A 13,406-nucleotide genomic window follows, 5' to 3' on the forward strand; every position below is an offset into this window, starting at 1 on the left:
GGGTCCAAGCAGGTGATTCTTCGGAAATTTGGCGGTTGCACTTTTGTAACGTCAAGCTAAAGGTAAGGACGGGATGGCAGGAGCCTGTCAAGCTTATTTGGCGCGATCCGAAGCCCTTGTTGGAAAAAACGTCGTCCCGCCAATTCCTTCCAACCACAAGGCCAAGGGGCGTGACGTAAGGTGGCTAGACCCCGCTAAAGCTCCTAGTCTAGGCACCAAATCCCGGTAGCGATGGTAAGGATTGACACGTGGGGGTACGCGCTTTAATTGAATGCCCCGCGTCGGTACCGAATCAAGTTCTTTTTTGTTTATTACTGTGAAGCTACTAACCACTAGACCTAGCAAAGTCTATGTGTGCGAGTAGATTATTATCCGACAAGGCATTCGTTTACTTATCCATATCCAAAGGCCACTACCAACTGAGCCCTGGCACAACACACCCAACAGCCAATCCACAGCATATAAACCCAAAATGGCATCCACAGCAACGTAAGTCACATGATTGTCAACCCCCCCCCCCCCCCCCCCCAGCACTCTTACTCACACCCCCTAGCAACCCACCCCCGATAAGGGCCTGTCTCTTCGACATGGACGGCCTGCTCCTGGACACGGAGGACCTCTACACCAAGTGCATCAACGTCGTGCTGGCCAGGTACTCGCGGCCCAACCTCCCCTGGTCCATCAAGGCCAAGCTGCAGGGCCGCCCGGCCGCCGAGGCGACCAGCATCTTCCACTCCTGGGCCGACCTCCCCATCAGCAACGAGCAGTACCTGGCCGAGTTCTCCGCGCAGCAGCGCGAGCACTTCCCCACCGCGGCGCCGCTGCCCGGCGTCGAAAAGCTGCTGGCCGACCTGCGCAGGGCCCGCGACGGCCAGGACGGCAGCACCGCCGCGCCCAGGGTGCACCTCGCGCTGGCGACCAGCTCGACGCAGGTCAACTTCAGGCTCAAGTCGGCGCACCTGGCGGAGCTGTTCAGCGTGTTCCGGCCCGAGCACCGCGTGCTGGGCGACGACCCGCGCATCCCCCGGGGGCGGGGCAAGCCGCTGCCCGACATCTACCTCGTGGCGCTGGCGGCGCTCAACGCGTCGCTGCCCGCGGGCGAGGCCGAGATCCGGCCCGAGGAGTGCCTGGTGTTTGAGGACAGCGTCCCTGGCGTCGAGGCCGGGCGCAGGGCCGGCATGCAGGTCGTCTGGGTGCCGCATCCCATGCTCAAGAAGGAGTACGAGGGTCGCGAGGACGAGATCCTGGCCGGCAGGATGGGGGAGGCTGGCGATGTGGCCGACGGGGGAAAGGTGGGCGAGATTGGTGACGGTTGGGGCCTGTATCTGGAGACCTTAGAGAATTTTCCGTACGACAAGTTTGGTATCCAAATACCGTCATGAACTAGTCTAGTTGAATCTGGCACTGGACATGGATGTCCGGCGCATAGGGAGTTGTGGTTAGACTCATGAACATAACATTAAACGTACACAGCCGAAATAAAATCGAAGGGTTTTGACTTGATTCATTCAGTTGGCAGTGTATAGCCGACTATTTAAAATCACACATTCGTGGAAGGGGCTGCCCAAGGTAAATGTTTCGTTATACATGAAGAAGATGCCGCCGAGCGCCATTGACACCCAAAATATCCCCCCCTTGCTTTCTATAAAGTCTGTAATCGCTCCAGCGTATATGATTTGGCCAAAAGGTATCGCAACGAAATGCCCATGCTCGCTATGTTTGCTTAAAGAATAAAGACATCATTCTTGGGAGGTAGAGAATAAGAAGAAAAAAATAGAAAAAAGAAAAAAAAATAATGTTACAATCAATCAACAATGGCTTTATATACTTGAAACCATAAGACAAAAACAAATCAGCCAGACCAGAACCCTTGCGAGTTGAACTGGTTCGTGTGGTTCGGCGGTTGGTACCAATTCTGGTACGGATGATCGGGCAGACTGAAATCTGCCCTCGAGAGCAGGGGGTTGACCAGCGGCCGCGTCGGTGTCGGCTGCTGCGTGGGGGTGGTCATTTGATGAGGGGGATGCTGATGCTGCGGCGAAAAGTACTGCTGCTGTTGCTGCATCGTGGGGAAGCTAGTGATGAGTAGAGGTGGTTGTTGTGGCCCCGTGGTACCGGGGCCCATGCCCACTGGGGAAGCGGTGGGCGCAATCCCCGAGGACCGACGTGAGGGTTGTGGACGAGGCGACGGGTTGCTCTGCGGCCGCTGCAGCTTGGGCGGAGGTTGGCGCATGGGGGCCGCCGACATTGCGGCCGACATTGAAATAGGGTTGACGGGGGCCGCAGCAGCTTGGTTTTGGCTCTGGCTCTGGCTCTGGCCCTGGCTCTGATTCTGATTCTGAGGGATGCTAGACGACGAAGCAGTCTGTCGGGCGCTTGCGTTGTTACTGGTGGCGGCGGTGTTGGTGTTATTGCTGCTGCTGCTGCTGCTGCTGTTATTGTTGCTGCTGTTGCCGTCTGAAGTGGTCGCCACGCCATGCTTGGGAGGCTCGGGCTTCCAACCCCAGCTCTTCTCGAGCTCCAGATAGACTTTACCCAGCCTCCAGCCCGTCTCGCGTGTGATGCGATCGAATATCGCGACAACCTCCTCCTGCTCCCGGCGATCACGCAGCACGGCAGCTGCTATGGCCAAGCTGCGCAGGGCCACCGAGGCGATGCCGTTGTCCTTGGTGTGAGCAACGATGCCGCAGACCTGATGGGCGTGCTGCAGCTGCGCAGCCATGTTTTCCTCCGAGTCGCGCGGGTTGACGGGGTTGATCTGGGCCAAGAGGCACATTGCCGTGTGGTAGAACAGGCGGCCGATGACAGCAGCGCGCTTGATGAGCCTGAGGTGACGTTGGATCGGTTAGTAACTTGTTCTCATGCCAATATTTCAAGCTTTACCCAAGCAAGAAGAGCAGCTATATATATTCTTGATCACCTACCAGACGTTCGGAAAAGCAGACTGGGTCCGCGTCTGCGACGGAAACAAATACCCAAAAGGCCTCATCGGCCTCGGGCAGTTGTTGCACCAAGCATCACACAGCGCCTTGAGGCTCTTCCACTCGGCAAAGCGGCTCTGCAGCCTGACCTGCTCGTCGTGCGGCGAGGGCTCCTGGAACCTGGGTATGTTGGCCCGGAAGCTGGCGATCTTGGCCACGATGTAAAAGATGCGGTGGACCCACTCCTCGTCCTCGTCGCCGCTGCCCCCAAACGTGTTCTCCGCCTCCTTCTTGACCTCCTTGGGGCTGCACTCTGGGTCCTCCGTGAGGAACCCCATGTCCAGTCCCCAGTCGTCAGGGTGCCACGCCGTCTGCCAGTTGAAGGCGAGGCACGAGAGCACCTCCATGCCGATGTTGAGCCAGAAACAGGCCGAGCCCACCCCCTTGGTCTTGGCGTTCCACCCACATTCGCGGATCAGGGCCCTGGCTCCGGCTATGTGGTTCATGCGCTTGGCTGGCTTGTCGCTCATGATCTCGTAGACGTTGAGAACCACCGCCGTGGTTGCGCACTCGGCCATGTTCCGGTCGGGATTCGACAGGCTTCGGAGGAGCTGGGTGGTCGCCGTGTCGTAGTAGCAGAGGGCTCGGTGGTCATGCAGGTTCTCGTTGGGTCGAACAAGCGTCAGCTGCTTGGCGCCACAGGCCAAGAAGGCATTGAGAAGCATGGGCGACTTGAGTGCCAGGTATGGTATGACGCGGCTAAAGTGTTTTTCCTTGTCGAAGCTGTCCATCCAAACCCCCACCTCTTCCACGAATACTTGCATGTACTTGATCTCCTCGGGCGAGTTGAGGTAGTCGCGTTCGCCCGTCGCCACACCCTCGGATGGTGGTGTGATCAGCCCATCGGAAACCTTGGGCTGGCTGCTATCCTGTGTTTCGCGCACCGAGCTGTTCGAAGGTGGCCCGACGCCTTGCGATGCCACACTCGACACGTCGCTGTTTCTGTGATGGTGGCCTCGGATGCTAGACTCGTTCTCCTGCATGCTGTACTGGTCCTGCAGGGTCGCCAGGCTAAAGTTCCCCGCGCTGTTGCCTGCTTCCAAAGCCACATGTGAGCTGCCTCCACTGTTTCCCATATACTCACTGTTCTTGCGCGCTTGTTGGGCCTGCGCAATTTGAAAGTCGGTATACCGGCGGTCGACGGGATTTTCTACTGTTTTTGCGGCATACGTCGACATGGGCATGGAACTGCTGGTCTCGCTGATCATGGCCAACGTCGAGGCGTTCCCCATATCTGATCTGTATTGTTGAAGAACCGCATCTAGGTCTGTTTCTCGAGGTGGCGTGATGGTTCGCGTGTCCATGTGCGCATATCTTCCCAATCCACCCCTATATTCTGATGCTATCGCCCGTGACTCGTCTTCAAAGCGAACTATATCAACCACACAAGGCTCTCGGTCAGTCTTGTTTCTCCAATGGGGGCTTGACAGACATGTTCCAACAAGAGTCATTCTTGCAAGCTCATGACCCTTGTTCCCCTTGTCGGTAGACATGACATGACACACGAATTAAGGTGCAAACAGTAAACCAAAGGGATAAATTTAGCAACTCACCTGACCACTCAACAGTTGGCGGTATGTACGGTGGGCTCTTGACTTGCACGTCAATAAAGTTCAGCCGGACTCCCCGCTTGCATTCACGGTTGCTCTTCCTGCAGTTCAAACAATCGGGCGTGCCCTCGTCACACTTTAAATGCCGCTCTCGGCACGTCAGGCATCCCGTCCTCACGCGCCTCGGCTTGTTGGTCGCGACGGGAGTGGCGGCTGTCGGAGAAGACATGTCATCGGCCGCGGCCGGTGCGCTCGTGGCGGCCGCAACGGCGCGAGCCATGGACGGGCGCTTCCTATCCCCCGCAGCAGGGCTCGCGCTCATCCTGGCCCGCATCTCCTTGCTGATCGCGCCAGGCGGCGGTGTGCTGGAGTGGAGGCCTGCGGCTGCCGCCGGTGCCGGGCTCTGGACGAGGGATGTGCTCCTCCTTCTCCTCCCATCGTCCATTGAAACTCTCTGGCGCTTTGGCGGCGACACCTCAAAGCCTTCATTCCCGCCCAGTGGTGGTGTCGACTGCCCTCCGATAAGGTGCTGCTGCGACAGGGAGCGCTGGTGAGGAGGTCTGAAGCTTTGCTGGTGGCCGATGACGGGACTCTGCGACTGGCGGTACATTTGGTGCGGCTGGTGGTGGGGATGAGCTGTAGCGGCTGTCGCCATCGCGCCGGGGTCCAAACCCGGCGCAGACTTCCTGGCCGAAGCCACGTAGAATTCCAGTGCAGCGGCTTATAGTCTTCCCCGGGTGGAAAGACGCCGGCGACAAGCTGTCGTTTACCGTGGGGCAGTCGGTTCGGGCGTCGGTTGAGAAAAAAAAAAAAAAAAAAGTGTTCGGCCAAGGGACGACCCTTGTTCGACTTGTGCGATGCGAGCCACACAAGGGACGCGGAGAGGAGAGAGGTGTGCAAAAAGGCAGGTTCTGGCGGACTGGACGTGCTGGATCTGCCTGTGCTTCTGCCCACTGTCTGTCCCTCCTAAGATTCTGTGCCTTCCCGCCGCGGGTCTAGGGCGTGCGGACGGACAGAGACGCACGGCTTGCCGAAAAAGATGGGATAGTATAGTATAGGATAGTAAAAAAGAAAGGCTGTCACAGAGCTCGGACTCTGTGGGCCTGTGACGGGAACGGGTACTTTGTCAGACGGCGTGCCATGGGCTGTAGGAATGATGAGAGAGACGCCGGATGGGGCCAGAGGGACGCAGATACATGTGTTATGTCAGTATCGGGGGGAGTTGAATTTCCAAAGAGAACCTGGCGCCTATGCGGTACAGGCGCAGTGGGGCATCGAGATACAAAGCAGAGACGCCGTTCGAGGCTATCAGCCTCAATGGTTTACTTTTGTTCGTCTTGTCTCGGTTCGTTTCCAGCTTTTGGGCTCCTGGGAAAATTTGCAGGCACAGATCCCTCAGGTTCAGGTAGGTTGCTATAGCCCAAAGCAGACCGAGTAAAGGGCTGGGTCTGCTGCGGTGTAACGAGGGACGGTGGCAGCCACCCGCTGAACCGCGATAATTCTAGTGAGGACGTTTGCCTCTGATTGGGGCTTTCCTCGTGGTCGGTGATGAGACTTTTTTTTTGACGCAGCTGGAAATGAAAAAAAGGCCGTAAAACTATGCGGGTTTAGTTTGGATCCGTGACAGGTGTGTTGCAGGTCTTTGTTGCGGGTTGTGGCGCGGCCTTGGTCCTGTTCCGAATGGGATGCAATGGCTTTGTTGTTGTTGATGGGCGGTTCGGACTGACGGTCAATGTTGCACGGAGCGGTGGTATTGATGTCGTGCTGCTATGCTAGGCTGCCCAACAGTCGGAATCCTTTGCTGTATATTCGGGATTTTTTGTCTTTTTTTTTCTTTTTGGACCAAAACTTTGTATTGAACCTGGATCTAGGAACAGATCGGCAGCACGGGCAGGCAAGCAGGCAAAAAAATCCAAACCGGGCTTTTGTGTCGCGAATGCAAGACGTCAGTCGTATCCAGGAATTCGAGAAACGCCCAGGGTTTTGTTCACTGTGCTGGGCTGTCAGTTGGGCGGTTTTCCCATCCCCGGCCGCTTTTTCTCCTCGCTTGTTGTACCAGGCCCCAGGGACGGCGATTAGGGGAACAATGCCAAGAAACCCCGGTGGATTCTGGTATTTTTCCCCCCTCCCACGTTCCGCTTGAAGTCTTGGCAGGCAAACTGAGAAAAAAACAAAAAAAAAAAAAAAAAAAACAGATTGTAACCTTGTTTCTTTTCGGGCTAGGAAGTCGTAATTTACAGTTATGCCAGATAATGTCGACGAGCGGTAGCAAAGAAAATAGCCCTGTGAGGACATGCAGCAATTTACAATCTTCCGTGCTCTCGTATGTAATAGCAGTACTAGGTCTAGTAATAGCTTGGTTGCCTCCAGCTGATGAAGAATTTTTCATCTTTCATTTTTTGTTCGGGCATTTTTTTTATCTCTATTTATTTTTAATTGGTCAAACAAAACACAAATCTGCCGCCTCGAACAAAATCCCCTTCAAGGCAATTGATGTCATGGAACTTGGTAGTAGCAAGCAGCGACATTGCACTGGACCCATCGCACTTGACGTTTTCAAAAATAATGCACTTGGGTCAATCATTCCAATTCCCCTCAATCAATTCGAATAAATCGAGGGTCCGCGCCTCTACGCCAAGACTTTGCACCAGGGGCAGCGTTGCTTGCAGGGGCGTGGACGCAGGGGTTTGGCAGTAACCGTGGTCGGCCCGTGTCGAACTTCTTGTCTGAGGTTTGCTTCGGCTTGACCTGCGGTTTTTTTTCTTCTTCTTTTCTTCTTTTACTGTTTTCATCCTCTACCCTTGACCCCCACTGCCGCGGTCTGCGCCAGCTGCGGGAGCTGCGGTCAACGCGGGGAGCACGGCTCTATTTTGCACCAGAGGTACTTTTACAAGCTACCTAGAGCTCACACCCTTTTTTTTTCTCTCTCTCTCTTCGTCCCTTTTCTCGTCTCGAAACTGCGCCTGTTTGTGGATGGCATATTGCCGACGGAGCTGTGGCTTTTGGAGCTCGAGGCTTTTAAAACAGAAATGACCCGTGTCCCGTAGCTAGCCGCTAAAAGTTTGGTATATTTGTTTCTTCATTCTATTTTTCCCCATTTCATTTTTAGTAATCCCATTAATATCCCCCTCGAACTTTTTTCCACATAACTTTTTCCCTCTGCAGCTTAGGCTTTGTCGAACCTGGATAGTCAAGCATCCCGCAAAATTGGCAACGAAGCCTCTTGTCCCCATCTTTGGCGGGCCTAGTGTAACGGTCATAACCTGGTCAATTCGGCGGTAGGCTCCACTCTCGGGGCCCGGGAGAAGCGCCGGACGTGGTTACCCCTGGGTAGGGTCGAGACACGTTCCTCAGCACGATTTGATTTCTGGCTGTTTTGGTGTTCAGCAACGATGCTTTTGGGTTTGGAACAAGAAAAAATCTACAACATCATATCATACTGCATCCTAGTCGCAGTAGACCAGATTCCCCCTTGTCCCACTTTGAATCTCCATGTTTCCCAGAAACATTTCGATAGCAAGGACAGCGATGCAGTAGTCTCAACAAATCGGCAGGTGCTGCGGCTAACAAGCCTCCTTTGTGGATTTGCCTGTGGAGGCCGTCCACTGTTGTCAGACACTCTAATGATGTGAATATGGAACTCGTGATCTTGAGGCTCTTCGGCTGTTTGTTTTACGCAGTATGCCCGTTCCCGCCTATATCCCACGCACAGTTGGAACAGACCAGTCGCCAACTTCTGCCACGATTTTCATCCGATGGCGTATTTGCAGTGCTTGATCGCCATTTGTTCTTTTTTTGTTTATTTATCTTTGTTATTTTGCTTTTTTTTCTACTGCAGTCACGCATCGGGGAACTAACTCCCGCCCCTCCGGCCATGTGTCGTCATCAACAGTCAGCAACTAGTGCATACGGTGTGTATCCGTGACAGCCGCCAAAGAAATTCGAGAATGCTCCAAATTGCGCTTTGCCGACATTTGAATTCTTGCAGTAATTTGGTATGTGGTGGCGCACGCGTGCACGGCTGTGAACGAGAAGAGAGATGAAAAAAAAAAAAAAAAAAAACTCCGTGTGTGTTTGTTGAAGCTTTTTCAATAGCGCGGTGGCCTCTCTTGGCAACAGTCCTTGGCATCTCTTCTTGGCAGTGGCTGAGTTACTGGATCTGGTAGTTGTAGCCTCTGGCCTTGTTCGGTTCCCGCACGTCGTTTGAGGCACACCTCCGGGACATGCCTTGCTGCGTTTGATCATCCGTGGTCATGGGCAGAGAAAATCAACCACCGGGATATACTTTTGTGTACTGGGATGAAAAAAAGCGAATTGCTATCTGCTAGGTCTAATTGAAAACTAAATGCCGTCGAAGGGACGCTGCAAAGAATTAAACGCATGCGCACATGGCGCTTTCCACAGTTCGCGGCCCCACACAAAGTGACGTTGTCACCCTAGCGCAAGGTATAAACTCGATATTGCGTGATAGGATCTGAAGTGTGCAAGTCAAAACTGATCACGAAGCTGATACAGTGTGATTGTAGGACTAAGCGCCATATGCAGCATCGACAAGTCTGTGGTCAAATATGCAATCGAGATTTCTATTTGCTACAGTTGGATAGAAAAAGACGAGCTGGTAGCTCAAGGACCCCTATGGTATCGGCCCTTTCATTTTTATTTTATTTTTTATTTTTTTTATTACTCTCTCACTCACTGTCTCTCACTCTCTCCCTTTGTTTTGATCTTTCAGGGACCACCTGTCGATAGAGAACCTTACTGTCAGAGTGTGGTACATCAAATTGCCCCGAGTGGCATGACTCGTGCCACACAAGGTGGAAGTAAATGTTCAATGGTTTTTCCCCAAACATATACGATCTACAGACCACAAATTGAAATGCTACCGTTCACTTCTGCGCTGTTCACTTACGTATGTATGCACCAGAAACCAATATCCGCATCCTTTTTCTTCAATGACCCCAAGGTTGATCCAGATGACTGGAGCCGTCTCCGCACAACTAAGGAGGCTTCGCTTGTGGGACGACGTTTTCAAGCTCTCCGTGGTGATCCTCATGGAGCTTAGCTGTAGCTTGGCGTTGCAGCGTGGAGATCATTTCCGGCCGTTGTGAAGTTTTGGTACAATAGTTGAGGGCTCGTGTGCTGTGGAAAAGTAGCCGCGACAAGCAAAGAAAAGAGAACAAGGGCGGCGAAAGAATTTCAGAGCTTTCCCCCCTGGCAGGCCCTAAACAAAATCCTGGCGCAGATCAAATTTTTGCTCCGGTTGGTTATACATACACCTGGCAAAGTCGTAGCTTATTCAACCACCCTGACCGGATAAATAAAGAATCAATCAGAGCATTGGGTAAAAGCTGAAGCTGAAGCTTGCCGGAGCTTTTTTTTCCTTTACCATCAGTCATGTTTTGCTTACCACGGAGCGAACAGTTGCAAAATACATTCCAAACCCGTGCTGCTTACTCGCGATAGGATGCAACAAATTGGAGCAACAACAAAAATGCCAAGACTTCCTCTTGTCACGAGTTACCCGGCATGGTGGAGTCACGCTAAACGACGAAACACTGTGGTGGAAAGGGAGGTTCAGTTCTGATCAGCGATAACAGCTCCTCTGGACCAAAGGAACTTGGACGAGGCGCAGTGTGGTTGTTTGCCAAGGCGTGAGGCACTTTTTTTTTTTCTCTCTGTCATGTTGCGTTTTGCTTCGAACTAGTCCTCATTTTCTAGGGGATAAAACCGCAAAAAGGGGAAGAGGTGGAGGTTGGACTATACTGGCGACAGCAAGTTCGGATGATGATAATGGCACAGGCAGCTAGTGCCGAACCTTGGGGTGGCATGAAAGTGATCGGCATCGAGCGCGATTTGATCTCGTTCATCCCAGGTATATACGGACGGTGACGAGCAAGCTCGGCCGGAAAATGCTATACGCTGTCTGGTTCTAGATCTAGAAACATGATCCATATACTGGTGGCAGGTGAGGGTGGTTGTGTTGGACCTTCTTTTTTGGAGTTGAGCATCTTGCGATTGGTGGGGAGCAATCAAGTCGGTTTCATGGCGTTTCTCTTAGGTTTAGGGCAGCAGACCAATCAATCAATTGAGATGCCGTTGATTTCATCTTGCCGCCGTAGACCTTGTATTTTGTCAGAGATGAACTTGAACTCCATTCTATCGATGGTAGGCATGTTCCCGTGATTCCAAGGTCTCTCGAGGAGCGTGGCCGGTCACCGGCGCCTGCCGACAACGCTGAAACGCCCTGTGGGACCACAACCCCCAAAAACAACCCACTAATCGACAAACAAACCCCAATTCAACTGGAGCTTCCACAGTACCGAGCTGCTGGATCGAGGCAACAGGTCGCTACCGCAGAAATACAACAAAGGGGCCGGTGAGGTGAGCTTAAGGGTTTGTGTGCCAACTCTGATTGCACCTCTCTTTTGATGTTTAAGGCAAGTTTTGGCGGGAAACGTGTAACAGAGCCATCAAAATCCCCCGGTTTGGCCCCACCTTAAGCCGCCAAGATCCATACGGCTCTGCTCCCCGCCATGGAAAGGAGAAGAAAAGGACCCTGGGGGCGATTTTTTGTGGCACGCGCTCTTTTTTTTTTTTTTTTTTTTTTTTTTTTTTTTCTTCTCCCCAGCCCAGCACGAGCGAATAAACACATCATCAAGCAACCTTTGACATATGCGAGGCGACTCTAGCCCAGGTTTGAGTGGCACTGGGGCTCCATTTCCACCGGTGCGCCGTACGCATGTCAGAAAAAAAAATACGCCCGCCAAGTCTTTCAATCAACTGGACCAGCCCGCAGGGCGGCTCGAGCGTTTTTTCATGCGACCTTTTGCAGAAAATCGCTTCAGCTTCCATGCAGATATTTGTCAACCGAGCTGCCGCGGATAGATGATATACGGAGACTAGGAGAGAGCAGATCCTCGCCAGATACCCGCTTAACCGGCGAACTACCGTACACACACACACACAAAAAAAAAAACAGGATGTCCACCTCCGCCGCGCCAGTGCCGGCGCAGCCTGCCCACCCGCGCTCCATCCTTCGCGGGCACAAGGCGCAAGTGCACGCGGCTGCGTTTGTGCGCAACAACGAGCGGCTGGTCACCGGCGATGCGGACGGGTTCGTCGTGGTCTGGGACCTCACAATCATGAGACCCCGGGCGGTGTGGAGGGCCCACGACGACGTCCTGCTGGGGATCGGCGGCTGGGGTACTGATAGACTCATCACGTAGGTTTTTGCCTCTCTCGCTGCGACGCATCGAGGCCGGACTTCTTTGTTCAAATAGGCTAAGTAAAAGATTTTTTTGTTTGTTTGTTTGTTGTAGGCATGGTAGAGACAACAAGCTCATTGTCTGGCAGCTACGCGAGGCCGACGAGGACTCGCTGGCAAAAACGCTGCCCGTAGACCCGGCGGCTGAGGATAGACCGAAGCCCTGGCTGCTGTACATGCTTGAGATAAGCACCATGAATTTCTGTACCTTTTCTCTGTGTGAGATGTCATCAGACCCCCTCTCTGAGGATAGGGAGGCTCTGATTGCCGTTCCGAATACCCTGTCATCAGAAGCTGTGAGTCTTTTGTTTTTTTTCGGGTTGGAGTTCTGGCGCACACCAGAGTACAGTGATTGACCCTGTTGCAGATTGACATATTCCATTTGCCGTCCCAGAAGCGTGAGCACACCATCAGACTGGGCCAAAGCGAGGGCATGGTGATGGCGCTTGAGTTGTTTAGAGTGGATGGGTATTTTACCGTAGCTGTCGGCTACGAGAACGGCGTTGCCCTCGTGGCCCAACAAGCAGAGAGATCGGAAACTCCAGTAGGCACCTGGAACGTCAGGTATAGATCCAAAGCACATACTCAGCCGGTACTCTCCTTGGATGTGTCTCTGGGCAGGGACTTTTTTCTGACGTCCAGCGCGGACTCCCTATTGATCAAACACCCCATACCACCCCCGCAGACAAGCGTCCTGAAAACGGCCAGGGAAGACGGCACGACGTCGGAGGGCGCCAATGCCAGCGTGATTGACTCGCAGCCGCCAGCCTTGGCGTCGAGGCCCCCCGACGCACCCGTGGCGGCTCCCCCAGCCACCCCTGGCAAGCCCATGTCTCTCCTCTCGGCTGCGCTGGCCCGCGAGGCTGCAGGCGACTCGGCCGAAAGCCCCACGCGCCGGACAACGCAGCCATCAGACACACCGCCCGAATCGACGCTGCTCAGCGAGCCGGTCAAGGTCGTCAACACCAAGCACGCGGGGCAGCAGGGCCTGCGGATCCGGTCCGACGGCCGCATCTTTGCCACGGCGGGCTGGGACTCCCGGGTCCGGGTGTACTCTTGCAAGACGATGAAGGAGCTCGCGGTGCTAAAGTGGCATCAGGTCGGGTGCTTTGCGGTGGCGTTTTCCACCATCGACGCACCGGCGGGGACTCAGGCTGAGGGTGCACGAGATGGTCTGGCGGCTAGGATGGGTGACGTGACGGTCAAGGAAAAGAGGATCTCACATGCAAAGTCGGCGCACTGGCTGGCTGCGGGGAGCAAGGATGGAAAAGTCAGTCTATGGGAGATTTACTGAGCATGGGGGTGGCGCGGCATGAGGTCTACGATGGGGCGTTTAAAGGTATCACCTGCAGACAGTCTCTAGTCTCCTTCCTTCTCGTATTACGATTTTTTTTCTTTTTTTTTTTGGCCAGGACCAGTCTATTTCTGCTTCTGATCTCAATCAGACAAAACATTATTCATCAGGGAGTGCCCCTGGGATCTGAACACATCTGTCATGTCCCCGTTGCCGTTATCCTCGACTCGGGCCCAGCTTATTGCCCACAATCCAGCCCTTTGGTCGAACTTCTTCGGTCGATCATGCGCCTCCACCAGCCCGTGGGTTCGACAAGC

The 13,406-nt window shown here is 53.9% G+C and overlaps 4 protein-coding genes across 4 annotated transcripts; 2 read left to right on the top strand and 2 right to left on the bottom strand.

The window, feature by feature from the left end:
- Positions 1–472: 472 nt before the first annotated feature.
- MGG_11115 (uncharacterized protein) lies at positions 473–1,382 on the top strand (the record flags this gene model as incomplete). The annotated part of the gene is made up of 2 exons (XM_003714857.1): positions 473–489; positions 554–1,382. The coding sequence occupies 2 exons, from the start codon at positions 473–475 to the stop codon at positions 1,380–1,382; spliced, it is 846 nt and encodes a 281-aa protein (XP_003714905.1).
- A 107-nt stretch (positions 1,383–1,489) lies between these two features.
- MGG_01887 (C6 zinc finger domain-containing protein) lies at positions 1,490–5,349 on the bottom strand. The gene is made up of 3 exons (XM_003714858.1): positions 4,535–5,349; positions 2,925–4,353; positions 1,490–2,825 (listed from the first exon to the last, which is right to left on the bottom strand). The coding sequence occupies exons 1-3, from the start codon at positions 5,184–5,186 to the stop codon at positions 1,853–1,855; spliced, it is 3,054 nt and encodes a 1,017-aa protein (XP_003714906.1). The 5' UTR covers positions 5,187–5,349; the 3' UTR covers positions 1,490–1,852.
- Positions 5,350–9,528: 4,179 nt separating this feature from the next.
- MGG_15785 (uncharacterized protein) lies at positions 9,529–10,044 on the bottom strand (the record flags this gene model as incomplete). Its single annotated transcript, XM_003714859.1, has 2 exons — positions 9,806–10,044; positions 9,529–9,670 (listed from the first exon to the last, which is right to left on the bottom strand). The coding sequence occupies exons 1-2, from the start codon at positions 9,925–9,927 to the stop codon at positions 9,529–9,531; spliced, it is 264 nt and encodes an 87-aa protein (XP_003714907.1). The 5' UTR covers positions 9,928–10,044.
- Positions 10,045–11,160: 1,116 nt separating this feature from the next.
- MGG_01888 (WD repeat-containing protein) lies at positions 11,161–13,336 on the top strand. Its single transcript, XM_003714860.1, has 3 exons — positions 11,161–11,753; positions 11,851–12,091; positions 12,163–13,336. Exons 1-3 carry the CDS (start codon positions 11,512–11,514, stop codon positions 13,087–13,089), a joined length of 1,410 nt encoding a protein of 469 aa, XP_003714908.1. The 5' UTR covers positions 11,161–11,511; the 3' UTR covers positions 13,090–13,336.
- The last annotated feature ends 70 nt before the right edge of the window (positions 13,337–13,406 follow it).

The sequence above is a fragment of the Pyricularia oryzae genome, chromosome 2 (assembly GCF_000002495.2).
Source record: "Pyricularia oryzae 70-15 chromosome 2, whole genome shotgun sequence".
Classification (NCBI taxonomy): domain Eukaryota; kingdom Fungi; phylum Ascomycota; class Sordariomycetes; order Magnaporthales; family Pyriculariaceae; genus Pyricularia; species Pyricularia oryzae.

Coding starts and splice junctions, on each gene's coding strand:
- MGG_01887 (XM_003714858.1), bottom strand. CDS start 5,186: ATGGCGACAGCCGCTACAGCTCATCCCCACCACCAGCCGCACCAAATG. Junction 4,354..4,534: donor GCCAACTGTTGAGTGGTCAG/GTGAGTTGCTAA, acceptor TGGTTGATATAG/TTCGCTTTGAAGACGAGTCA. Junction 2,826..2,924: donor TCTGCTTTTCCGAACGTCTG/GTAGGTGATCAA, acceptor ACGTCACCTCAG/GCTCATCAAGCGCGCTGCTG.
- MGG_01888 (XM_003714860.1), top strand. CDS start 11,512: ATGTCCACCTCCGCCGCGCCAGTGCCGGCGCAGCCTGCCCACCCGCGC. Junction 11,754..11,850: donor GGTACTGATAGACTCATCAC/GTAGGTTTTTGC, acceptor TGTTTGTTGTAG/GCATGGTAGAGACAACAAGC. Junction 12,092..12,162: donor ATACCCTGTCATCAGAAGCT/GTGAGTCTTTTG, acceptor ACCCTGTTGCAG/ATTGACATATTCCATTTGCC.